This window comes from Agelaius tricolor, unplaced genomic scaffold (assembly GCF_023055355.1).
Source record: "Agelaius tricolor isolate 1412-34295 unplaced genomic scaffold, bAgeTri1.0.p SCAF_4, whole genome shotgun sequence".
Classification (NCBI taxonomy): domain Eukaryota; kingdom Metazoa; phylum Chordata; class Aves; order Passeriformes; family Icteridae; genus Agelaius; species Agelaius tricolor.
Window position 1 is genome coordinate 31,750,073 of NW_027269264.1, and position 26,927 is coordinate 31,776,999.

Sequence of the window (26,927 nt, forward strand, 5' to 3'; positions counted from 1 at the left end):
ATTTTCCTCAAGTAAATGGCATTACCTGACGTTGGAAATTCAGTAACCGAAGTGCCTTCAACTCTACTGTAGCTTTGGTCCGCAGATCAGGGGGCAGAGAACCAGGCAAGTTCTCCAGCTCCTGGATTCTGTGAGCAATTCGAGCCTGAAGTCTACAAAACCAGAACACTGGGTAAGACACCACAAGAAATCTGTAAGGCATTACTAAAATTAGATAGTAAAAATAGTCAGTTTAACTCAGGCATTTACTTGTATTTTTCTGGGCTTTTTTTTTGAGCTAACAGGCTTTTCCAGAGATGACACTGGTATCTTTTTCCACTTTGAAAATAAATTGTCAAGTCATCAAAATGTCCCTTGGCTTTTCTTTTCAACTAGAACTAGATATGTGAAAATAAACTTGGGAATTCTATTTTGCACATACTATTCAGGATTCTGCTTTCAAGCTTCTTTGATGGGTATTATTTTTATGCAGTGTAGTCAGTGATGACATAGACCACACTTGCCTTATTAACTGGAATTCTATTTCATTATTTTATTGACAAAGTAAGTTTGTTTATAAAGTATTTACAGCTATATAGCTGCTACTGCAAATCGAATTCTACTTCACTCTTCCTTTAGAAGAGTGTATTTTGTATTCATTTGCAAATTCAACAGAGAGATAGAGAGAGAGGGACTAATAGACAGAACTTGATTTTTTTCTGCCTTTAATATTACCAGAAGAATTCTGAAGTTCCTGGAACAACAAACAGAATGTGATGCTGCATTACTGCAGAAGACTATATTGGTATCTTTAACAGAGTAAAAAACTGAAGCAGAATTAGGTAAGTAATGTTTGTCATACAGGCTGAAAAGCAAATCAAGAAGAGTTATTTCTAAACTAGAAAAAGTTTCATTCCAGTTTATATACCACACTAAAAAAAGCTCACATTTTGCACAACTGGGCACTCCAGTTAGTAAGAAGATATTTTAGTTCATCTAAGGATGTAAAATTTTCAGAATTAAGTGGTTTCTTGGAGAGATGTACTAGCCAGTGTACATTCCTACAAAAAAGCAGCTAAGCTGTTCCAAATCATATGCTCTACCAGTCGCTTACCCACACATGGATGCAATCCTGCATCACAACAATTATTTTTAATTCTCCTTCCCTTCCCAAATAGCTGCAGTGTGTCTCCTGAAACTATCACCTACAAAACAGTTATAGCCAAACCCCAGTTTCCCTGACTTTATTGAAACCTTAAGGGAGCAGTCACAACCTTTCCAAACCTTTCTTTTGAGCTGTGAACTTATTAAAGCAGCTGAATATTGAACATATTTTCAATTTCTTTTTACATTCTTGCTAGCAATGAATGTTCCTTCTTTTACTATACATGCAGATGAGTTAATCTAGGTTCTCCCTGGCATACCTTATGGTTTTAGATAACTAACTGTAAGAGTCACTTACAAACAAACATGAAGTGAAATGCTGACTTCTTAGTTCTGTCAGAATTGTTTTTTTTTCTTTCAATTCAAATATAAAACATACAAAAATGCCTGCTGTTGTAAAAGTTTACACAATAGAAGTCCAAGCAATTGCCAAAGGTGGGTTGGCCTCTGCATTTCTATCATCAAAATTTGTAACTAAAATCCAAATATACATGTTTCTTGAGATATGTCTAAACATAACCAAAGCTCACAGAGTGTGCTCATTATGTACCAACATCACATTATGCAGTCCCCTCCCATATAATACCCATTTCACTGCAAACAATTTTTTTTTCAACTTGAGCTTATAAAAAAAGCAGATCAGAAGAGAATGCACATGAAATTTTATCCTTAAATTACACAGCAGATTAGTATATCCAGGATAACTTTTCCTTCAACTATTTTCCTTCATATGTTGAAAAGCACTGAGCTACAAACAATGATAATTGAAGGCTTTGGTGGGTGATTGCCCTTCCTTTAACAACCCTGTCAGAGGGAAGGAATAAAAACAAAAGCATCAATATTTCTAAGTCAGTAGAGATATTACCTCAGAAAACTCTTATTGTAACTCAGATCAGTTCTCTATTTAAAAAAAAGTCCAGAAAAATAGAAGTTGAAGTAGTAAAAGAAAATCTACAGTACATATATGGAAGAATAAAGAAAATGACAACCAGATGAGTTATGTATGAACCAAAAAAAAAAAAAAAAGCTTTGAAATTTAATTTCATACTTTCCCAGAAGTAATATTTATACGTAATGTCTATGGTACTAACAGATTAATTATAATAATGCTTTCTTCAGTAGTCAGCGGGAGTTTTTAAAGAATTCCAAGTCAAGTGAATGGAAGAACTATTTCTCATCACTGCCACCTTCTAGTCCTTAAAGGATGCAACCACGGTTTGTTGTACTGCTGTTATTTTCATGGAACAATGCCAACAGCTGTCAAGTAAAGAGAATCCAAAGAAAGAAGTTTCCTAGATCTTTTTACAATCATTTGAAGTATATAATCTCACCGTTTAAAGGAGACGTAATAAATTAATCTTTGCAGTTCAGCAATCTACCTCCATGCAGAAAGTGGCCACTGAATGTACGCAGAGATCTCTTTGCAAAGTAAGTGATGCACACCCATTCCTCATTAACTCAGGTTAGCAGCAGAGGTTATGGTTGTACAATCAAACCTGTCTGGCATGGATGCCAGGCAGTAAAGAAGATGCCTAAGAAAATACTTTGCAGATAACAGAAAGAAACCACGTACAATCTGCAGGACATTTCCAAGTGTCCAAGTGCATTATTTTTTAATGTGCAATGAGAATGAGAGTGGAAAAAGCCTTTCAACATAATAAAACAACTTTAAATTATAGGCATTATTACCTTTAAGACAGCTATTCAGTGAGATTAAAAAGCAGCACTTTATTTTGAAGAAAGCATTAAGGAAAGTTTTATAAAAACATGTATTGGATTTGCATGGCTAGGTATTGCTAGCAGGAGGGCTACAGCACTGGCTTCTGTGAGAAGCTGTCAGAAGTTTTCCTATGTCCAATAGAGCCAACACCAGCCAGATCCAGGACAGACCCCTCCACTGGTGAAGGCTGAGCCAATCAAAAATGGTGGCAATGCTTCTGTGATAGCAGACTTCAGAAGGGGGTGGGGGGGGGGGGGGGGAAGTTACTGGGCAGATTAATTGTGGCTAAAGAAGAGCAGTGTGAGAACCTGTGAGAGAAACAGCTCTGCAGACACAAAGATCAGTGGAGAAGGACGGGCCACAGGCAGCAGAACTGAGATTCCCCCACAGCTCATGGCGCAGGTAATGGTGAGGCAGCTGTGCCCCTGCAGCCCATGGGGGACCACAGGGATACAGAGATTCACCTGGAATTCAAACGGTTTTCAAGATATAATGCTCCTTTATTAAAAGGGTTTAGTGTGAGATCTCAAGAGCCAACTGTTTCATAAAGCTTTCACTAACCTCAGTGTTTTCAGGATAAGGATGTTTATTTTGGCTTTTTTCTGCTCCATTTTTATTAAGAAATTGTGAAGACATATTTCTGAATTAAACTTGCCTATATTAAAGCTAAATCCAGCACCATTCAAACCACAGAAGCTGTGAAACTGTCTTTTTCAAAACTTTTGTCTGATGTTACTTACACAGTTTTAAGTAATGAAAAGATTTCCAGGAGCTCTACATATTCTGGAACTCAAAGCAAAATTAAACACCAGTAATGTTCAACATTAAAAAGGTTTGGATCTCATTTCTCTGTTCTAGGATAAAAATCCCATAAAATATAAAATCCTTCTGCTGGAGAATCCATATCAAACTTTTATCTCACTATGTCAAGAACACCAGTGTATTTAGAACCTAACATGCTGGATCTGTAACTGGTTCTCTACAAGTAAAAGTATCAGCTTTATTTTTTGTTACTCATTACTTTCCTCTGTTTATGAACACTAAGACATAACAGCTTGGCACAAACAGTGCGGTAGAGCAGAGCTGAAAACAGGAAGAGTAACAATGTGAGGTTAATTGATGCAGAAAACATTGCATCATACTGGCCGTATGAGTCTTGGTTGAAGTTAGTGCTACAATTCTTCTGACAGAGTAGCTGAAACCGTAAAATGGTGTGTTCTACAAGCTTCTGAAAAAGATGCTGGAAAATACTGATTGTATGCTCATGCTGAAAAAGATATAGCCATTCAGTCCTAGGGTGTATACATAAGACTGGCAGAATCATGACAAGAATGCACTGATAGAATTAGTTAAGCAATACCTGACACAAAAAGTAACCGCTTTTCTGTAATCAAGGTCTGAATTCTGGGCATGGCATCACACCCAAAAGCGCTTCATGGCGCTTTACCTTCATAAAGCAAAAGTTGTTAAACCAGTCTTCTGTGAGATCACCATCCCTTTTGGCTACCTTCCTCTACAAACTCAAAGTAACAATGCAAGATGCATCATTAAACTAAAACAGGTAATACTCTGAGTGCAATTATTTTCCTCTGACTGATAATCATCAGGAACGTATTTTAGGTGCAAGTCAAAATCCTTCTGCCTGGCAGACTCTCAAGGTCAGTTATTAAATAGCCTTGATGTTGTGAGGAGGGAAGAAGTCTCTTTCTAACTGCAAAAGAAAAGTTCTACCCTATACTTTTTAACAAATATACTTCATCATCTAAACAGAACATTCAGGAGGCAATTTTTGAAACTGGTATACTTTTTCCTAATTGGTATACTTCTAATCTTGCCTGTGACTTTCTTATTCTCTTCACTCTTTGGCTGTCCAGACAAATCCATCATATTCATAAAATGTGCTTTTTCTGGGGTTACTAACTCTTCAGCCTTTTGGCCATCTCTGTTCTCTTCTAACTTTCCTTTTTTTATAATAATAAAAACCTTGGCCACAAAATTGGTTTCTCTTTAAACTTAAATGGTTTCCAGTGATACTGCCAGTATGCTTCACTAGTTCATCATTTGGGGTAGAATTAAATAATTCTTTGGTTTGATATTTGTGTACTTCTTGGTAATACAGCCTTTCCCTGGAAACTTGGTTTACACTATTACCACTACAGTAGCTGATTGCAAGGAGTTCCAGTTAAGGATGTGAAAAACAAGAATAATTTTAATCTTGTTATTCACTCTTACCTATATTCACGTTCTTGGAGTATTTCAACAGGATCCAGTCCTTGGGGCTTCTGGATAGGGCTGATGCGGTTCTGCTTCTGCTGCAGCTGGACAATGGGTGAAGGTTGTCCCGGCGGGGGCTGTGGTACAGAGGGCCCAGGCATGGTGGCAGCAGGCTGGGCAGCAGCAGGAGCAGGAGAAGGCCTCCCACTAGGAGCTGGTGCTGGAAGCTTTTGCTGTGCATTGGAGACGCTCATATCTGGGGCTTGGCCTGAAACATGAACAGTACTGACTCATAACATGAAATATGGAAAGCAGGAAGAAAATCAAGATGGCTTTCTGAATACAAGATATGAAGGTAAGATAAACATTCAAAATCACCAGAAAAGGCACACTGAGATTACACTCTGTTTTTTGAAACAGGCATACTAAAATGCAAGTATACCATACATTGCAAGAAATGGCCAAAACAAAACCAAAACACATGAAATTTTATAATGAATACCATTTCTTTTGCTATTTCTGTGGACTTTTAATTCTAGTGTTACCAGAAATGAAACAGCTGTAGAACTGACTTCCTCCAAATCCAAGACCTCATTCTGCCTCTTGTTCACTATCCTTGCAGTTAAAAAAAACCATCTAACCACAACCTGGAAACAAGCAGAACTAGGCCTGATTTCAGACCTCTACCAGAACTTGATAACCATATGAAAATTTTCCAACTGTATTCAGAAATACCTGCCACATATAAATAGCTTTTGTTTCACTATGATCTCCCATTAATTTTATTTATTTAAAATATCAGGAACTCAATTATTCTAATCACATTGAAAAGGAACACCTCCGTTAACATAAAAATGGTACCTGTCATTTACAGTCTCTAAAGGCCATAGACTTTAGAATTTCATTATGACAAGTTACCATGCATTCAGATGTTCACGAATTCACTGTCAACAGACATTGCTAAAATAAAGATGCTGCTTTAATTATCTCAAGAGTCACAGTCACTTAAGCTAGGGAAAACAACTGTAAAGTACACCTGCAATCTTGTAATCAACCTTGATTCAAACCAACATCCTGAAATATAGAGAGATCACCATTTGTCATTCACACATCTGCATCAAACTCCAGAAAAGGAACTTGAGCACAAGCTGTAGATTCTGTATGCAGCTATACTGCATTTCAGCTTTTAAGAAGGAAAAAAAGCAAGCCCATCAAAAACCTCTGTGCAACCTCAGTTCTCAGGGAATCCGGGAAGCTGAATGACTGTGCAATGAATGACAAATATATTTGAAGACATGGGGGAAAAAGTTGCAGCATTCATTTGATCTCAAAGATTGCACTGATCCTTCAAAGCCACTTGATTCCAAAAGAACAAAATATACAGAAGGAAACAGCAGAATTCTACCATGATTTGACAACTTCTTTTACAGTAGCAAAGGTGAAAGACAAGCTTGCTACAATTAAGTATACTCAGAACATAAGTTACTAAGTTTTATGCATGTTCCTCAGAAAACATACAGATTTCATTCTGATTGCAAAAAGGTGCTTCATGTTCAGTCTGTCTAAAAACTGCAGTAATTTCATGTGGGTCTCTTCCATATGAATGAAAGGTTAGACTCTCCTTGATTAAAATCTTAGACACAGTAGAAGTTACACTATTTTTCTTGCACAACTTTTTACCTTTCCTTTTTACTTTTCCCCACATCCTTTTCCCACTATACCTTCAGTCCACGTTTTAGGGGTAATGGCAGTTGTATGTCCAGGCATCCCTGGTGCAGCCCCTGGTCCAGCAGCAGTGCCACTCATTGCATGTAATCCAATACCTGCAATTTGACAGAGGAATAAAATTTGCTGAAACACAAAATATTACCAAGATTCAAAAATCATTGTTTTCTAGCATGCTAGTCTATTCAGGCAAGTAGTGCTTTTCTTCATTAAGTAAGGATTTAAGTAGTTTTTATCATTAATACATATGAAAGTAATACATATACTTAAAATCATGTTTCATGAAAAAATCCAACTTAATTGGTAGCAAAGCCATATCCACCAAAATGCAGTGCACAGTGACATTATTAAAACTTAAGAAACAGTATCATCTTAACCCTTGATTCTAACACAAACTCAGTAATGGAAGTGTTCAGAAACTAACAGGTTCAGGGTATTTAATGTAAGAGTTTTCTTAGGACCAAAATGTGCTTGCTTACCTCACTGCAACATCTATCACCATTGTGAGAAAAAAGTAAGCACACTTCCTTTTTCTTATGTTTTGCACTTAACAGCACATTGTATGTGGTTTATTTTCAACAACCTAAATAATCAGTCAACTCGATCCAGATTATTTATCTACTTTCCTGCATACCAACAGGAGACTGAAAATTCACCGTAAGAAAAACAAGGGGAATTGCTATCAGTAAAGTACAATTAACATTCAAAAACTGTCAAGCATAGCAGGACAGATACAGTACTGCACAGTGAAATAACTTCTATTTCAGTTATTAGTATTCTATTTTGACAATATCCTATTAATAACAGATGTGTTTCATGCACTTGCTAAGGCTTAATACAGTTCCACATTACAGCCCTGCACAGTACCAATTTCTTAATCTATCACAGGTAGAACTTCGAGAATTGCCTGAGCAATGACTCTTACTGAAGATTCACTTACCAGACTGCCTATTGAAGGCACTGGGAGGCTGCTGCTGTTGAATGCCAGGCAGGGTTCTCTTGCCCTGGACAGCAAGCTGGAGGTTTTCTGGCAAGGGCTGACCCCTAGCCAGCATTTTGTATGCTAGAATCTGAGCTCGTAGCTGATGCAGCTGTGCAGGGCTGAAAGGGGAAGGCCCTCTGTTAGGCTGATTCATAACTTGTGGGTCTCCTGCTATAATGGGTCCTGGCTGACTGGGAGTCATCTGAGGTGGTGTTGGACCTCCTCCAGACATTGGACTGGACACATGCTCTGGTGCTCCTAGTGGAGATGGATGTGGAGACATATAACCTAGAACAGGTAGAAGAATCATAAAGTTACCACTCTGCTAGTTAAACCTGAATTTCATCCAATATTTTAACAGTATATAAAGTATAAAAGTATCTCTCTGAGGTCTGGATAGCTGTAGCATTTTCTGTGAAGACAAAAGTGCAATCCAAATTCCCTGGGATATCAAGATAGCCTCAGGAGCTCTTCTTTAAGAAGAACTACAGTTATTTAGTCCAATAATTCCTAAATGTAACAATTACCTGCATATTTGGAGTAAGACAAACTAAAACATGAAATATAATACAGAAGCCTGGGGATATAGCGTTATTTACTAGAACTAGGGAAAAATGTTTCTTTGTAGAACATATGCAATGAAGTCTGCCTAGTTTGTAGCTTAATAGCCTAAGTTTATTTTGAGGCACACACATCAAGGAATATCCATTCACTTCTACAAGCCCTCTTTGCCAACACTCACCAACATATAGAAGTAGAAATAATTGGTATTCACTTTCCATACAACTACTCTTTAGTTTATACAGATTAAAGGTTTGAGCCAGACGAAGTATGTTCAATACCTTTTGCTGTCTGGATACTCAACAACTTGGAGCATCAACTGCAAGCACAAAAATCACCGTCTGAAGAAACTGCTGAAGACTATGTCAAGACCAATCACAGTTCTGAAATGAACAGTGCTTATATCTTACTATACCACATGAAAATGCAGTGGTTTTAATCCTGAATATTAATTACACCTACTACGTATTTTCTTGAGCTCCAAAAAGCACAACAGACAGCTAGTTTTTGGGGATTTTATCCATCAAGAGTGAAAAAGAGGTAACAATATTTACTCACTTTGCTCTGGTATTGTGGAACACAAATAATCTTCTCACAAATTGACAAAGTCTAAAACAAAATTCATAAAATCTAAAACTCTTCTGGCTCATTTTCATATTCCATGTTCATAAGTCAAAGATCATAACTCCAAAGATCATGATACAGTTCATGATTCTGTGACACCCAATCTACTCTTTTCCCAATTTTCCTGTCACTTTAAAGTGAAAAAACTTCTATTTCATCTATATGTAGTACAGATCACAGAAGAAATTTTGCTCGCTCTTCACTTTTCTTACTGACCCTTCAGTAAAGACAAGATAGGCAAAACCTCAAAGTAGTCTCCACTGCTCATTCTCAACTCTGGGATGACAGGAGCTGCAAGTCACTAGAACTTTAACCAGTGAAGAGATTAGAGTGCCAAAGAACTGAAATTTGTGCTCAACTTAAATAAAGGTTGTAAATGTATGAGACAGAAGAAAAAGAAGAAAGGATTTCAGTTTTCCTAAAAAAAACCTCAAACAAAATGAGATGGAAGAACAATGGGGAAAAGGGGATTTGTGATAGGAAAAGATCAGATAAGACAGAAACATTCAAACTAAAGATGATGACCATGGGAAAAGATGATGGAAAGAATTTTGGAGAAAAGATTTTGGAAAGAATAGGAGAAGTTACATAGTTCAAGAGAAAAATGAGGGGAGAAGTTAAAAGAAAAGGAAGAGACATTAAAAAGTTAGAACTACTGGAGCTCTATACTAGTTCAATATAAAAATTGTCTATACATCCCTTGCTGGTGATAAAAAGTATGATAAATAACTCAAGTTTATTCCACTTATCCATAACTTACTTTTATCTCGGTATTATTTTAAGAGAAGAGGGGAAGCTACAAATCCCTCTTGCTGAGCACACTGCTTAAAAAAAATGCCCATCATACCACAACAAAACAAAAAAATATGCAACTGCATTACTGGTTTATACTACAAAGTGAGGTTTATTGCAATGTTTATCCATTATTACATTTCTAAATCTCAGGTTTTACTTTAAATGGCACCTAACTGGAATGACATTGTTTTCTGAACTGCTTTTGAAAAAATGGTTTCTGTCCCTCCCAAGTTATACTGCCCAAGTTTTAAATTCCTTTATGACTGATACGTTTCAGACTCAATATCTTGAAATGAATCTGGACTACAAATTTTAGAACAGTGGTCTAAGATGTTGAATATTTGTTTTCAGTCCTGACAGTTGAAGCTGCTAAGTCTGTGACAAAGTTTTGCAAAGAGGAGTTTTCAAAAGCAGACATTTTTTGATCTTTCCAATTATGAATTTATTACCTATACCTTCTCTCTTCCTCCAAGTTCTCTGCATTAGCATTTTTAATAATGGAAAACTGTGCTTGGGAAGAAGAAGAATTAAAAAAATTCCATGAAGTCAGGAAAGAACAAAATCCTTCCAAACTTCTTGTAAAGATGCTAAAATGTGGCATTTACACAATGTAAATTTTGTGATGCTATATGAAATTTTTTTTAAAGTGTGAAAACTTTTATATTATGACAGTGAAAAAAGATACAGTCACAAGCCTGTCCTAATAAAGTGTTTATACTCCTTGCTTTTTTCCTATCTTATTACACATAGACTCTAACACAGATAAGCATGTACATGAGAACATCCCCTAAAATTATATGTCCCACCATTAAAGGACAACAGTAACCTACAGCTCTGAACAACACAGAGAATACCAGGAAAGGGAGGCCAAAGAACCCTGTCTGTAATTTTAAACTGTGGTAATTTCTAAGCTTTATCAGGTTTCTCCAGATTTTGTCTAACTGAGCTCTGAAAACCTCAAATGACGGTAACTCCTAATCACTGTAACGCTGAATTTCCTTTCCCTTAAGTCCCATCAGAATTTCACTTACACAATTTGTAAACATTACTTCTCTACTTTTACTGTGCATCTTTGAGGAGAGTCCTGTCTGTCTTTCCCATAATCCTTCAATGGGTCATAGAAGAGGCTGCATCGGAAACCCTTCTCAAGTTTTCCTAACTGAACGCATAACCAGAAACATATTTAATCCCACTTTGGCATCACCTTGTTCAGCAAAAATACAACACAGCACGTCATAAACAATGTATATTCTTTACAGTATGAACATTGGAAGAAATCCTAGTTCTAATGCTTCTCCAAGTACTGTTGGAGGGCAGTGTGTACACAATGTTTCTGCTTTAATTGTTTTTTGTTTCACTTCAGATAACAGAAACAATAACATCTTTCTTTCCTGTTTTAAAGCTGGAAAATCAGAGTGCTAAAAGTTTAGACCCTTTTTTCAACACTTTTAATGCTATAATGAAATGGAAAGAACACCTACAAATTAATTCAAAAACCTAGTAAAGATACAGAAAAAAAATCAAAGTTTTGGCAGTCCAAACACTGGAATGTTTAACAGAGGTTTTGAACTGCCACTAAAATTTACAAAGTCTTAAACAATGAAAGTGTCTGAGGAACATATAAGTCACATCTTTATACTAAAACCAACAGAAAAGGTATATTTGTACTCAAGAATATGACTGTAAGAAGATTTTTGGATTTGGAAGATAGGGACAGGACTGAAGAAATATAGCTGTGTAACTCACTGAACTATCACTTCAATCATCAATTGAAGTTAGTTTAAAAAAAAAGAAATTAGAATCAAGTACACACACAGAGTACAAAAGCACAGTGTTTTGGAACACAGTGAAAAGTATGATCATGTCAGATTGAGGCTACAAACTTTCCTAAGGCAAGCAAAACATAAAATTTCCCTCTCAGTAGTTAGGCCAGCGTTAACACCAGTTACTGTGAAACTGAACAAAGAAGAAAGAGAAGTCATGTGTGCAAGTAATTTACAACTAGGACTGCAGAAATAAAATTGTTGAAAGGTCTTACACTGGCAGGCAGATGAATAAAGTGGTAGGTCTTTCCTCATCTTTAAAATTCTGAATGAATTCAGAAAAGGAAATGCAACTAATTTAAGAACAATAGGGACAATGAACATTACCTGTGAAGCAGCAGTATATTTGTGAATTCTGCAAGTTAAAAAATGGCACGTCTTTTAAGTTCAACAAATACTGCATGACTAATAAAAAGTAATATAGATCAAGTTCCAGAACGCTAAATTCCTTCAGACCTTATGTTTCCACTTACAAACAGAACAATTCAAATTGGCCTGTATTTCACTGCTGTATCACAGTAACTTCATTTAATTTTTACAAATCACAGAAAACCACAGAAATTGTTTATTCCAGTCCATTTACATATTTTTATGAAGTTTTTATAATACAAGTATTTTATTTTATATAAATAATTGGCTTGTCTTTCCAATTTCTATCCAATCCCCTTCAAAAGTCAATTGTAACCATGATTTTAATCTGTTGGATAACTGTTTAAAAGCTTAACCATTTTTTACAGTAAATTTCATACTCCTCATATAAATACTGCAGAATTCACCACAGTTCACTCACAGTGCTGGAAGACAGTTTCTAACCAAATTCAAAATCAGCAACATGTAGTAAGCTTACTATTTAAACAGCTAAATATGAAATTGGAGCAATGCATTTTCCACTCATTTAACCTGTTAGCATCAAAACAAAGGCATTAACACTAAACAGGAGCATCACTGTACATAAGTTCAAGAAAAGAGAATCTGTCACCAAAACTAGCCAGGAATGTTACCCTTTCTCCAATTTGGTAGTAAGACTGGAAGGAGCAATTGCTGAGGAGAAATATACCAACTCATAGTATTTTCACCCATATATTCAGACTTCTGAAAATCATCCTATTGCAGTACACAATAAAAATGTGATGATCTGTCTGAGCTAGTAAAACATTCCTTCTGCATGACTCGCATCTCACTGAGCACCAATAAAAAAATAAACAGAGAAACTAAATAATAAAGTTGCATACCTTAACTTAGTAATTACTGTTGGTTAAAAAATACAAAAATCTCAGAACAGTAATTACCATACAACCAGTGAACAGGCACTTAAGTAAAATGACACAGTTCTTGCAGATTTAGCTTTCAAATGTTTCTGACTTGCTCATAATTCATTTCACCTCAGAAAAGGATAGTTAATTATTTCCTAACATAAGAATCATTACTTCCAAAATTCTGTATCAACTTTCTCTTGTTCATTCACAACTGTATGCTTTATTTACATAACCATATCTACAATTGCATGTGCAGTTGCCAATTTACTTCTAATTTATCACCCACATTTGTAAGCATATATTTTATAAAAAAATCTTGCTTTTGTACTTAAATACAAATATTTTTCCCACTGCCTGCCAGTGTAAGACCTTTCAACTTTATTTCTGCAGTCCTAGTTGTAAATTACTTGCACACAAAATTACTAAAAAGAACTAAAAAGACTGCTATTGGAACATCTGGCATTTAAATGAAATCTCATTTTGTGACCACTTCCCATTGTAAACTGCATACAGAAGGACAACAGCCTATGGATTCATCACAAGTATTCCACCCAGATTTCTAAGTACTGAAGCATTTTATGAAGACTATCCACCTTGCCATTCTCAAAAAATGTTAAGACGTTGTTTCCCAGTCTAGCTTACCAGTCCTTTTCAGAATCTTGGAGCCTGTGAACAGGCAGATTTCTGTCAATGAGGGACCACTACAGCTACAATAGTCTACCTAGCTTTTCCAAAACAGACCAGACTCTTGACCTCTAAACAAACTTCTCCCTTTGGTCTATGGGACACATGACAAAGACATCCAGTGCTGATGTAGCTTTTGTATGATACAAAACCTTCCACAAATACTTGGGTAATCCTTGTTCCAAAGGTTAAATATCTTCATTAAGTAAAATACAGCTATTTGAACACATTTTGAATTCAAATAGTTTGCAGGCAATTTTGCAGATAGCCAAATCCACTGCTTTGTTTTTTTTTTTTTCCCCTTTAAAGGCTTCATCAATTACAAACCCTTTTACTGTCTGGGAATGTGCAGACTGATCAAGTATTCTTTTAACTCTCTCATCAGACAAATTAAAAAATGGATCTTAACATTCTCTAGGATAAAACAAACACACTCCTCTTAGCAGTATAGACTGTTTTTTATGACACAGTTTATACTACTACACAGCAAACTATTTCGCTCCTTTACATGCATTGCTCTTGGCTGTGCTAAAACCTATGCTAGAAAAATAAGTACATTCTTCTCAGACTCCAATCAGCCTTTGTAACCAACTAATTTATTACTCACTGCTAAACCTCTGTGTTATATAAAATTTTTATTTGTACCGACTTCAAACTTTTTTCCAGATCACAAATACCTTGAACAGCACTCAACCAAAACAGACTTCTAGAAGACTAGAAAAATCAACAATTGGATGATCATCTTCTAGTTACAGTTAAATTTATAATCTGTCATTTAATTATCATAATATATTTAATGCAGATTATATTGATTTTACTTAGTGATATCTTTGTCTTAAATCACAGTATCATACAGTAACAAGCCAAGGAATTTTTACAACAAACCAAGCAGACAAGGTTGTGTCTATCATCAAGCTACTGGCTTTAACAATGCACAGAGAAGCCCCATACATGGGCTAAGATCATTTTTCCTGACAACTGTACAAATACTGTATCAGACCAGTTGACATTTTAATGAAGAATTTAGCTTATGGCCTCCAGAAAAATTACAGACTAGTTTGACTAGTATATAAAAATAATATAATTGTATCATATTTACGTAATATATAATAGTAAATTTGTCAGACTAAAGGCTGACTTTATGCAATTCAGATGGACTTGGACAAGCTCAAGAAGTGTGAAAACCTGTACTCCATGAGGTTTAACAAGTCCAAGGTCAAGGTTCTGTACAAAGGTCAAGACAAACCCCAGCATTGATACATACTGGGGAATGAAGGGGTTGAGAGCAGCCCTGCTGAGTAGGGCTTGGGGATACAGGAGGACAAGAAGCTTGACATGAGCTGTCATTGTGTGGTCACAGCCCAGAAAACCAATGGCATCCTGAGCATCCAGAGCAGCATGGCCAGCAGAACCAGGGAGGGGATTCTGCCCCTCTGCTCGGCTGAGACCCCACCTGCAGTACTGCATCAGCTCTGGGCTCCTCAGCATGGGAAGGATATGGACCTGGGAAGGATTCAGAGGAAACCACAATGATCAGAGAGATGGACCAGCCCTCCTGTGAGGACAGGCTGAGAGAATAGAGGTTGCTCCTCCTGAGAAAGGCAGGTTCCAGGGAGACCTTGTTGTGGTCTTTCAATACTTGAATGAGGCTTTAAAAAAAGCTGCAAAGAGACTTTTTACAAGGACAGTACCACAGGACAAGGCAGAACCGTTTTAGTCAATAAATTCAGATTAGACGTAAGGAAGACATTTTTTTTTTAAATAAGGCTAACGAAACTCTGGCCAGATTGCTCAGAACAGTTGGTAGATGCCCCGCCCCATCCCTGGAAACATTCACAGTCACTTTCAATGGGGCACTGAACAACTCTGAACAACAACAGGGCTCTGATCTAGTTGAACATGTCCTGTTCACTGCAAAAGGGCTGGAGAGAATGACTTTTAAAGGTCCTCATCCAACCCAAACCATACTATGTTTCTATGATTCTTTCCAGAAAACTGTTCTTGATGGTCTGAATTACAGGCAACATCACAAAGACATAAAGAGAGACAAAATTTTTATTTTACCTACAACAATATTTAATGACACATGGCCATTCTTCCTAAGCTCTCACATTAATGGGGAAATTTAAAGCAATCCCTTTCCTGGGGTTTTGGACTTATTCAGCTACTTTCCCTCAAATGCCCTCCAAAAACATCAATTAGTGCATATTTATCTACTTCAACTTGAGGACTACAAACAATAGCCATGAAAAAACCAGACCTAGAACTAATGAGGTATCATTTCTACTTGACATTTACATTGTTAAAAATTGTACACAACCGTGTACTATAAGCTCAACTATCAGACAACCATGAGGAAGTGAACGTTATAGCAAGCCTTGGTTTCTACCATACCCAACCGAAGACTGTCAGGACTTCAAGAGTTACCAGGCATCGTCCCATGCATTCTTAGAGAAGTCATACTGTCCTTTTGCCATGAGTGTGGGCATGGGTAAACTCTCATTAACCATACTGTATATTTCCAGAGAATTTGTAAAAACACAAGTGTGCTACTTTCTCTAATGTTGTGGGAAATCAGACAAAAAATATCTAATAGGCTGACAGGCTATCAAGGAACCTGGTTTTCTTCCCTGGACCTCAACACTAATGGCAAAAACCTACAAGTCTAGTAGATGGGACTTTGCCCAGCAGGTATCAGAACAGCATCAAGTGCCATCACCACTTTTTTATGGAAAAGACAGTCGTGGAAGAGCAAAAAAAAAAACGGAGACACAGAGTCAGTGAAAGCTAAAGCAGTCCTCTATAATGTCAAAAAAATATCTGGAATATTAGAACATCGGGAGATGTTTTTGACCACTTCTTTTAAAAGCCTGCTCCACATCATAACTCTAGTAATCTCTGTTTACATTGTAACAGTTGCTGGCACACAAAAAAAAGAGAATAGGAATCTGTAGTATCTATCCTGACAAAGTTACTATTAATACAATCAATCATCTTTTTACAGTGCAAAATAACCTGGAAATCTGACCTGAGGCAGCACAGAAAAGGAGAAAACAACTCAGAAGCTACTTGTATTTGAAGCATTTGCAAACTATGCTCCTGCATTTTCAGTACATAATGTATGAACTGTCCCATCTTCATCTTTAGACCAAATGCTCTTTCATTTCATCCTAAGCAGAAGTGCCCTCTAACTGCAAAGACAAGCAAAATTTGTCTCTCAGATGATCATGCTTACATTTTGTTGAAATGAACTAAAGAGGAAGTTTTACCTAATGAAGAACTTGTCTCTGCAAAGTCAGTTCTATTTTACTTAATTGATACTGAAAGGTTTAGTGGAAAAACATTACTTTCTAATTATCTGGGTCCTAGACTGGGATTCAGCTGGCAAATTAAAGACTAGAGTTTCAGTCACATACCACTGAAAAGCACAAAGAAGTTCAGGACCACCTCCTAATAGATCTGTACAGAGTATGTCACACCAAGAGTCTAATATCATTGGGATTCTTCAGAAGTTGTTGTAAAATAATTAAGCATGCAACATAGAAAGTTTTGTCTGCTGTTGAACTTATTAATACTAGCAGGTGTTTCTAGTCAAATCTCCAGAATACCAAGCTGCTCATAGAATGCATGTCCTTTTATGTTCCAACCTACAGACACAAAGAAGGCACAGAGCGATATGTTAAAAAGAGTTTCTATCTTCTGGCATAAAAAACATTGGAAAGTACTTTGATCAGCACTTGATGATAGTAAATCATATTAAAATGTATTTACATTCACAGCAGCCACATAAGATAATAAGTAAGTTGATGGGTTTTTTCTTTAGAGATGCAAACTGAAATCTGTGATAGACTTGCCCCAGCCACAGACTTGAACCTTAGTTTTTCTCCAATACCTGCCTAATGGATACTCCAGCAAGCAAAGCAATTCAGCTATTTGCCTGCCCTGTTCAGTTTTTCCAAACAAAGCTGACGGGAAATAACTGGCAATCTGTGATATGGAACTACGGACTTTGTGGAACAAGAGGCACCAAAATCACAGAGCATGCACAGTATGGATAAACCTTGGCCATGCTGGTCCATTGGACTCTGAGGTGGACCCATTCCAGGATGAGGAGGTCGCATACTCTTCATGGAGCCACAGTGAACATCTTCAACCATTCCTTTTTCATGCAAGCCATCAATAGACTGTGAAAACAAAATAAGTATTTAGAGAGAGATAGTATATAAATCCACTCTAAAAATATGAATGACTAACTCAAAATCTAAACAAATACATGGAGAGGAAAAACTTCTTTCAGCAGTCATTCAAAATAAATAAAACCCAGGAACCTCTGCCCTGAAATTACACATTTAGGAAACCATAGAACATTATTAGACTGCTTGTCCCTTGTTTCCTTTTTGCCTTTTTTCCCCTTATGAACTGTTTGGCAATGGCAGGGAGGCAAACTGTCCAAATACAAACACATAACCTGTATTGGCCTCATATTACCAAGCAGTGTAACACACACTAACTTATGAAAGTAGAGCCTGTGGCTTAACTTGAGTTATTTTTAGCCCAAACTTTGGCCTTTCAGTCACTGCTTTACTGGAATGTCTCAACATTGTTTCTCTTCAAAAACAAGGGTGACACTGCAGGAAGTAACAAAAACAAGGATAGGCAGTCAAGGAAGGGAAAACAATACTTGTGCTCCCTACAGCGCCTGTCCCCTCATACACTCCTCTAAAACTAGAGCTCCCATGGTACTTCAGACACAGAACAGTTCCAAGTGCTCTCCTTAGAGAGTGTAGAAAAGATAGCCTGGAGTCTAAAAAACATGCTGAAGGCATTCTGGGCACTGAAAAAGGCTCCATAATAAAAACTGAAGAGTTCTGAAAGTGAAAACAAGGGAAAAGTAACATTGGAAGAAAGATGTTCCCAAGAAACAATGAAGTTTTCCATGAAAGCAAAACTTTTATCATATTCCTAACTATGGAAAGGATTAGGCTAATTCACTTCTAACACAGCTCTGTAAGGTTTTGTGTTTGGAAGGAAGAGACTGGCATCACTTACCTTCTCTCTACAGAAATATACGCCTCTGTCCCACTCTAACATATGCATGCATGCACACTAAATGCTGCTCTTGCAAACACTGCCAATGGAGACCTCGTGGTCTGTTTTATCTAAATGTACATCTCTTTATTGAGACTTCTTTTTAAAAAGAGACTAAAGATAACTTATTCCAGGGGAAAATGTAGGGAATTAATTAAACCAATGTGCAGGAAGCTACATCAGCTTATAGAAAAGAAGTGTCACATTTCTTATTTTTGAGTAGCTTGTTGCACATGACTAAATTTCAACAGAACTAAACAAAAGGGTGACAAAGGTCACCCTTTCTACAAAAGAAAAACTAATTCTAAATTTCAATTTTCATAAACCCTTCACATAAAATTTCTACTTTCAATTGCAATCATCAGATTTGACTGAAAACACCTTTAAACACACAGAATTTTTTGTTGTTGTTCAGCATTTCTCAAGGATTTCACCATCATTTTTTCTTATCAGAAGTTTGGGTTAAAAGGAGGAAAGTTATAGAAAAGGAAAAATAAAATAGATTTTTCATGTTTCACCAAATCACTTAATTATCATGACAGTATAAAAATGTTTGTGAAAAGAAACTGTATCAGAAAAATACATACTACTCAAGAAGCTATTTTTAAATACAAGAACTTGGGATATGGTGTAGAAATGTAGGCACAGATGACTGACACATTAAAAATAGTTCCACTTTGCGAACCAAGTAAATCCTAGTGCCCTTTTCTGAGGCATGAAGATCCCTCCCTCTCTCTTCATCCCTTCTTACAAAGACAGCCAGTGCAGAAGAGAACTCTCGCTTCACATTCTGTCTGCATGAGCTGACTATTACAGAAACCAAAACACCTATAAAGCTGGACGCATTCTTATTTTGTCATGGTATGTGCTGGCTGCCATGGTATCTTTATGGCTACCAAGAGGAGGAGACTTGCTGGTAACTTGATCTGATCTCCAGAACAGAAGTCTCTAGCTGTACATTTGTGGCATATGTAACTGCAGGGATGGGTTTCACTGCACTAATAGGTGGCAACCATGAAACCTCTGGGAATGCAAACAGCTTGGGTGGGAGTAAGAAGGCACACAGCATGCATACATCAGAAGTACCAGCATAAAGAGCACGGGGAAAGGAGTTGGCAGTTAAAAAAGAGCCACAGAGAAAAGAAAAGCGAGTATGTGGCCTTTGACAAAGGAAATTTTTTTTTAAATCAATCAAGAACAGAGAGGTAGTAACATGACTATGGAAGAAAACTTTTATTCAAGGCATGCTTCTGTGGAGATCATTGATCAAAATAACAGATTTTTGTAAAAAAAGTATTATTAAAAAAATACAGACACGAAAACAAGTGTAGCAAATTGAAATGTTTCAAGTCTAATGGAAGGGAGACTAGACATATAGCAAGAAAGGGGTTTGCATCTATGTATTTACTTATGTGGTGAAAAAACTGAAAACTAAATTCATTAGAACACATAAATCAGCTTTTTACTAGCAAAAATACAAAAGATGAAGACGGCATGAACTTCTGTGAAGTCAAAAGTAGTTGTAATGATTGCATAATTGCTAATGTATGCAGAGACTGGCACATCCAAGAATGTACTTCATATAAAAGAACCTCTACTGGGTATGAAAAAACCATATACAATAGGGAACACAATTCAGCAGAGGACAGCAGTGACCTACAAGAACTGAGGAACAGTTATTTTTGGTAACTTTTCTAAATCACTGTATAGTTACAGAGCTAGAGGACAACTCTAAATCTATGCAACAGGTTAAAAATTACAGAGGGTATCTAAACACAATGTAATTTCTGTAAATTCTTCAGTCCTCTCTAAGTTATTAAAGCTATGTTCCACAAAAACGTTGTTGGGATAAGTAACTTGTATTACCAATAAAGCACTACTATCACAATGGGGTACTCTTTTTATGACAGAACAGAAGGGAAACAGGAAGTTGAGACATATTCAACTTAGAGTAGAAATTATGGTTTTGATTGGTCCCCATAAGTAAGGAAATAAGTACTGAACAGGCCAAATAAACAATGCTTAAAGAAAAAGAATGAGGGATGAACTTCAACTGTAGGCTAACTACAAGCCTATAGACTTGGCAGACTTACATAATGTCTAATGCATAAGGAAAATTTTGCCTACAGTGCTTTTACTCTGAATTTAGCAGCTAAGGTCTTTTCACAGATGCATCACAGTTTGACCTATTTTCAGGTAAACTGTGACATTACAGTGTCTGGGTTTTTGTTTTTTTTTTTTTTTTGTTTTAATCCACCTTATTAAAAAAAACATCAAGCAAAAAAAACCTCTAGCCTTGAAATCAAAGACTGAGTACTGAGACTAGTTTTCTTGTAGACCATACAGCTTCTAAAACAACAGAATTACAGTGGGCAAACAGCAATGTGTTGTCATGTAACTGCCACATAACTACACAGCATAACTGAATGCATCCCTGATGGACATCCAGCCTGACTGTATCTCTTGCAGCAGGAATTAGTAATTTTTGGCCACCAATTCTATTAATCTCTAAAAAAATCACAAAATCACCATTTTACATTAAATTCTCTGTTGATTTTTCAAGGTTGGCAATACTTCCTTTCTTTTCTACTAATGTAGACATGAACAACAACAATAACAAAAAGCAGGAAACATGCCTACTGAATTTGCATGTTGTTACTTCCAGGACCACGACAGAAATACTTCAATTTCATTGTCTAATCTATTACCCAATAATATCTGAAATGGGAAACCATTTGCCTTCTGTTTTAATGGAACATTTGAATGAACAACTAACATATTTAGTAAAAACTACTGTATTTCTGAAGAATTTTTTCTCTCCCTCAAATTTTATCTCACTCACCAAAACCAGTAATATTCCCCATGACATCATTCTAATTATTCCAGTCAGCAGTCATTTACAGTATATCCCATTACAAATTCACAAAAGAAGTGATTATGCATCAGGTTACAATTAAATGGAAGAGAAAATAAACCAAGAGCTCATAGTACTCCATCCATCCCTCAAGTGAGCATTCAACTTAACAAGCTACAATGTTGTCATAACATCAGAGGTTAAGCAGCTAAAACTGTGTGGTCCAGCTAGCATATAAGAAGATAACAGAAGGCTGTATCATAGCATCATAGTATGGCTTGAGATGGAAGGAACCTCAAAGATCAAGTTCCAAACCCCTTACAGTGGCAGTCTCTAGACCAGGTTGCTCAGAGTCCCATCCAAACTCACCTTGAACACTTCCAGTGAAGGGACATCAACAGCTACTGCAGGCAACCTGTTCTAATGCCTCACTATGTTCACAAGAAGGAATTTCTTCCTAGTAGCTAATCTAAACCTCCTGTCTTTCAGTTGGAAACCATTCCCCCTTTCACCTGTCCTTGTAAAAAGTCTTTCTACATCTTTCTTGCAGGCTCCCTTCAGGTACTGGAAGGCTGCAATGAGGTCATTTCAAAGCCTTCTCTTCTCTAGGCTGAACAAACCCAATCCTCTCAGCCTTTCCTAGCAGAAGAGGCGCTCCATCCCTCTATCAGCTTAGTGGCCTCCTCTGGACTCACTCCAACAGGTCCATGTCATTCCTGTGCTGGGACCCCAGAGCTGATGCAGCACTGCTGGCCACACTGCTTTGGATGCAGCCCAGGACATGTGGCTTTCTGGGCTGGACATGACCATGGCTTGGTCATGTCCAGCCTCTCATCTACCAGCACCCTCCAGCCCTTCTCAGCAGGGTTGCTCTCCATCTTTTCATCCTCAGCCTGGGCTGCTATGAGGAGCTGCCCCAACCCAGGTGCAGCACCTTGCAGCACCTTGTTAGAACACTTAAGATTCCCATGGACCCACTTCTCAAGCTTGTCCAGGTCTCTCTACATGGCATCCCATCCTTCAGCCATCGTCTGCACCACTCAGGCTGGTATCAGTCTGCTGCAAACCTGCTCAGTCCCCTTGCCTATGTCATTAATGAAGACATTAAGTAACACTGGTCCCAATACAGACCCCTGAGGGACACCACTTGGCACTGGTGTCCATCAGGACTCTGGGCCACTGACCACTACCCTCCAGGTGTGACTGTCCAACCACTTTCTTATCCAACAGTCCACTCATCAAAACCATCTCTCTCCAATCTAGAAAGGAATGTTGTGGGGGACTGTGTCAAAGGCTTTATCAATTCAGACTAAAACCAGGTAACCTCGCTCTTCCCCAGAGGAGCTTCTATGTGGATGCAGAAGAAAAGTAAGACTAGGGCAAGGAAGGTAGCAATGCTTTCTTTTAATATCCTTCAGTTTAACATCCTTCCAAGTATTACTTTCACCAGTTTCTCTGAGGCTGTTACAGTTTGTCCATTTAGCAGTATCCCAGACAGACTTCTTGAGTACTCCTTCTTAAACACAGTTGTGATGCATCCAAGATACACTTTAGTAAAATCTGGACCTATATTTTGCTGGAAATTTGGTCGACAGTCTTAAGAAACCAGCAAGAAATGCAGTTAATTTATTGCTTCTGTGAAAACTGTGTTATGTAAACTAATAGTAAATTTTCCCGTGGAAAGGTCTTCTGGTTACTAAGTGAATATACAATCTTTAATTTTCATAACAACAGTTCTTAAGTAAACATGCTTTAGGAATTATTATTTATTAATATAAATTTGTTTCAATCAGTTTTAGGTATTGCTTGATCTTTTGGATTTTTTAAAGCTTTTTGCATGATATTATCATTTGTAAGCTAGTCAAACATGTAACACAGTTGTTTCACTTAAGCATGTGAATTTTAAAAGGAAGAGTTAAATGCCAGTGCATACATGAGTATCCCACAGAGCAACTGCGAAACTGGGACACTTCTGGTGCAATCCCCCATTTTTACTGCATTTCATTAAAAAACAGTGTTATGATATAGTATGGCTTGCAAGTCAGCATATTTTATTTAAGCAAAAAGAAAATGTTTATTTGGTCCAGCTACAGGTGGCTGACCAGTTTTTTAATTTCATGAACAGCACTCCAGTAAGATTTGCAAAATAATCCAGAGGCACCCTTCAATAGCATTTCTTATATCTTCCAACAGTTATCCCAATACACTATTTCTGGAGTTGCACAGAAAAACAGACCTAAAACCTCATATAGACTGAAAATTAAGTAAGATTTTATTTCATTTTTTTCATTTTTTTCACCTGTATCAAGTCAACAGACCCATTTTCTAGGTTAATCACACACATGTGAAGGCATACTGGAACCTCAGAAGTAGAAATGTAAAAGACAACAGCAAGCTTGCTGCTAGTAAAAAATAAAGACTTGTGAAATTACAGTCTTTATTCCATTATCAGAACCAAGGTATAGAAAAGGTAATTTACTGTAACTATACTGAATGATCATCTTTGAATAGGCTATCCAGACTCTTTGTGGCACATTTTACAAAATATTTCAATGCCACCTCAATGGGAGACTTTCTGCTCTGGCTCACAGAACCTTATGAGATGCTCTCTGAAGTCCCTGAAGAAATGTTGTGGGATGACATTTGTTGGTTTGTTTCTAACTATACCATAGGATTGACTGCCTGATATAACAGTATAACAGGATATATCAATTACAAACAATGTGTGAAGTATTCAGCTGATCTATGAAAAATTCCTGGGGCCACCTTCTTCTACAGGTACAAGAAAAATTGAAAGGAATGAAGTGAGAACCCTGGCTATGAAGTCTGGTGACAGAGTTCTGAAAAGCTGGGCTGTAACTGACTCAACAAACAAAAAAATGCCAACTGCAAATGTCTAATCTGGCTAACAGCTAAATCAGACACATCAAGATTCAAACGCAAATGTTATAGTTACTGCACATACTGACCTCTCAGAGATTACAGCAGGTCAGTGCAAATGGAAAGCTGGATCACAGCCTCCTTCACGTCATCTAGTCTTTATGTTATTACAATATTTTTAGTTCTTCATGTAAAATATGGTGATGTCATGTCCCTACTGATTGGATATTCTTTTAATGAATGAAACTGATCTATATGTGAGAGTGTCAAAATGAAGATGTAATTTCAAGAGGAAAATTAAAACATGTTTCTATCACTTTAAAACAGTTTTTTATTGTAATTTTTTCTCTATGTGCATATAACAATTCCCAGTGGAATCAACAATAGCTGCCAAAATGTTTTCAATATCTTGGCTCTGTAAGCTGCTACTACATATTTCTGAGTAGAACATCACTGCAATCAAAATTATTCTGGGTTCTAAATCTCTGGTACACAACCAAACAAAAATGACAATACATAAAGAAACTGTACTCACAAAGGAATTTCCACACATGCAAGTATTTCCTCAAAGCAAAAAACATTAATGATAGTCTAAGCACACAATCTAAGCACACATAGTCTAATTTTAAGTGTATAACAATAACCACAGAAGTACAATTATTGACATGTTCTACATGATAGATCATCATGATACATCATATGTTTTATATTCCTTTGCAAGATGGAGTCCTTATAAAATAACTTGAAAGCCATGGTTTTTAACCACATTTTCAATATGGAAGAGCAAAGAAATTTGTAATAGAAATTCTTTAAAGTGGGTTAAGTTTGTTTTTGGGGTTTTTGGGTTTGTTTTTTTTTTTTTAAGGAAAAGAACAATAATTTTATTCAAAAGTAAAAACCACCTCAGAAAAAAACACATGCTACATCCACATAGACAAGAAGAAAGAGAAAAAAAGTGCTTAGAATGGTGTGCCCTAAAGTTTTAACACTATCATTCATTTTTTTCTCCCTAGTAACGTCTGTCTTACTGAAAAGTACAATTTACAAATTAACATTTCCAAACTACTAACTATACTCCAAAGTAGTACCAGGAACAAGGAAGCAGTGTTTAAGCTGATACAATAATAATCTTCAGTAAGAAAGAAAGAAGTAAGAGCATAGCTGAAGTTCTGCAGGTGATTTATAGAAGCACTTAAGCAGGTCTAAATGTGCAGTTTAAGTAACTCTTTTCATCAGTGGAGAAAATAGGGAAAAAAGGTTCACTTGTAATAAACTATTACCTTATGCATTTGATGCATGCCTTCCTGTGGATAATCTGTAGGCCCCATTGTTGGCATTGGATGTGGGACACTGGGCGGACCAGGACTTGGCCCCATCATGCTGTGAACGGAGCCAGGAGACGGCCCTGGTCCTGGGCTAGGTCCCAGAATCGGTCCAGGTGAAGGTCCTGGTCCAGGGGAAGGACCAGGATGAGGCATGGCGCCAGGGTCTGTAGGCGTGGACATCTATTTTCTGTCTCCTTTTCAATTAGCAGAATAGCTCTAATAACAAAAACAAAACAAAACAAAAACAAAACCACAATTTCTATGTGACATTAGGGGTATGGCAAAAAATTTAATAAAATCAGTTGTTACACACACACACACACACATATACACAAATACACATGCAACCTGTCACCAGCAGAAAATGCTTACACAGTCCTTAATGTCGCCCATTAGCTTGACCATCCTTCTAAAAGCCCACTATAAAGATAAGGATCCTGATAATTTCTTCAATTTCTGGACATTTGTATGGTACCCACAGAACAAAGCAGCTGGTGTGCTATGCGAAACATCTATCAGAAATACAGCTGAACTGACTTGCTATCACCAGATGTGCCATGTGGGCCAAGCACAGCACAGTAATTACTAAAAGCAGGAAAGAGCAGGACATTTCTGTAACCTATATGTTAAAAAATCTTTCCCTAAGCAGCTGTGACTAGCCTGAAATTTGTACTTGTAAAATTCATGGTAGTAGAGTGAAAACATTAAAAGGATAATTAAGACTATTTTCAGAACTTTTTTTTCACTTGCCCGAGAGCACTGAGACATACATGGGCTCCACCAGCCTGCCCTGGAGTGGCTGAGTGGGCAGAGCCAGTAGTGACAGCGATGGGTCGGAACACGGAATCACTGCCCCCAACCACCCCCTGCCGAGGCAAACAGCTCCAGTGTGGAGCCATGGACAGCAGTGAGCAGGGCTGGAGCCAGGGGAACCACAGGGGAGCACTGACACCCACCTGGGACTGGCAGCTTGCCCTAGAGCAGCCGACCGGGCATGAGTACAGCCAGCAAGGACGACGGCTGCTCCAGCTCTCTCAAATGGTGAGAGTGAATGTGACCAGGGCACAGTGGTTGCACTCCCATATGACCACTTGGGAGCAGCCAACAAGAGGCAATGAACAGACCCAGTAGTTGGAGAAGATGGGCATTCTCTTATTAGTGAATGCTCCCTCAGGTGTGGTTTTCTGACATGCCACAGAGCTCATGCCCCCTGAACTCACTGCACCAGCCACATCAGAAGCTTTCAGCCAGCT

The 26,927-nt window shown here is 37.4% G+C and overlaps 1 protein-coding gene across 7 annotated transcripts in view; it reads right to left on the reverse strand.

The window, feature by feature from the left end:
• SMARCA2 (SWI/SNF related BAF chromatin remodeling complex subunit ATPase 2) overlaps positions 1-26,927 on the reverse strand; it is a 119,056-nt gene that overhangs the window by 79,983 nt on the left and 12,146 nt on the right. For 6 of the 7 annotated variants that reach the window (XM_071425127.1, XM_071425132.1, XM_071425129.1 and 3 more), the window contains exons 2-7: positions 25,630-25,890; positions 17,588-17,711; positions 7,743-8,072; positions 6,799-6,900; positions 5,096-5,345; positions 26-152 (exon numbers count right to left, since the gene is read on the reverse strand). In XM_071425127.1, the coding sequence (XP_071281228.1) occupies positions 26-152; positions 5,096-5,345; positions 6,799-6,900; positions 7,743-8,072; positions 17,588-17,711; positions 25,630-25,854 (1,158 nt within the window). In that variant the 5' untranslated portion in view covers positions 25,855-25,890. The remainder of the gene's footprint in view (positions 1-25; positions 153-5,095; positions 5,346-6,798; positions 6,901-7,742; positions 8,073-17,587; positions 17,712-25,629; positions 25,891-26,927) is intronic. The other variant, XM_071425133.1, reaches the window with a different exon arrangement.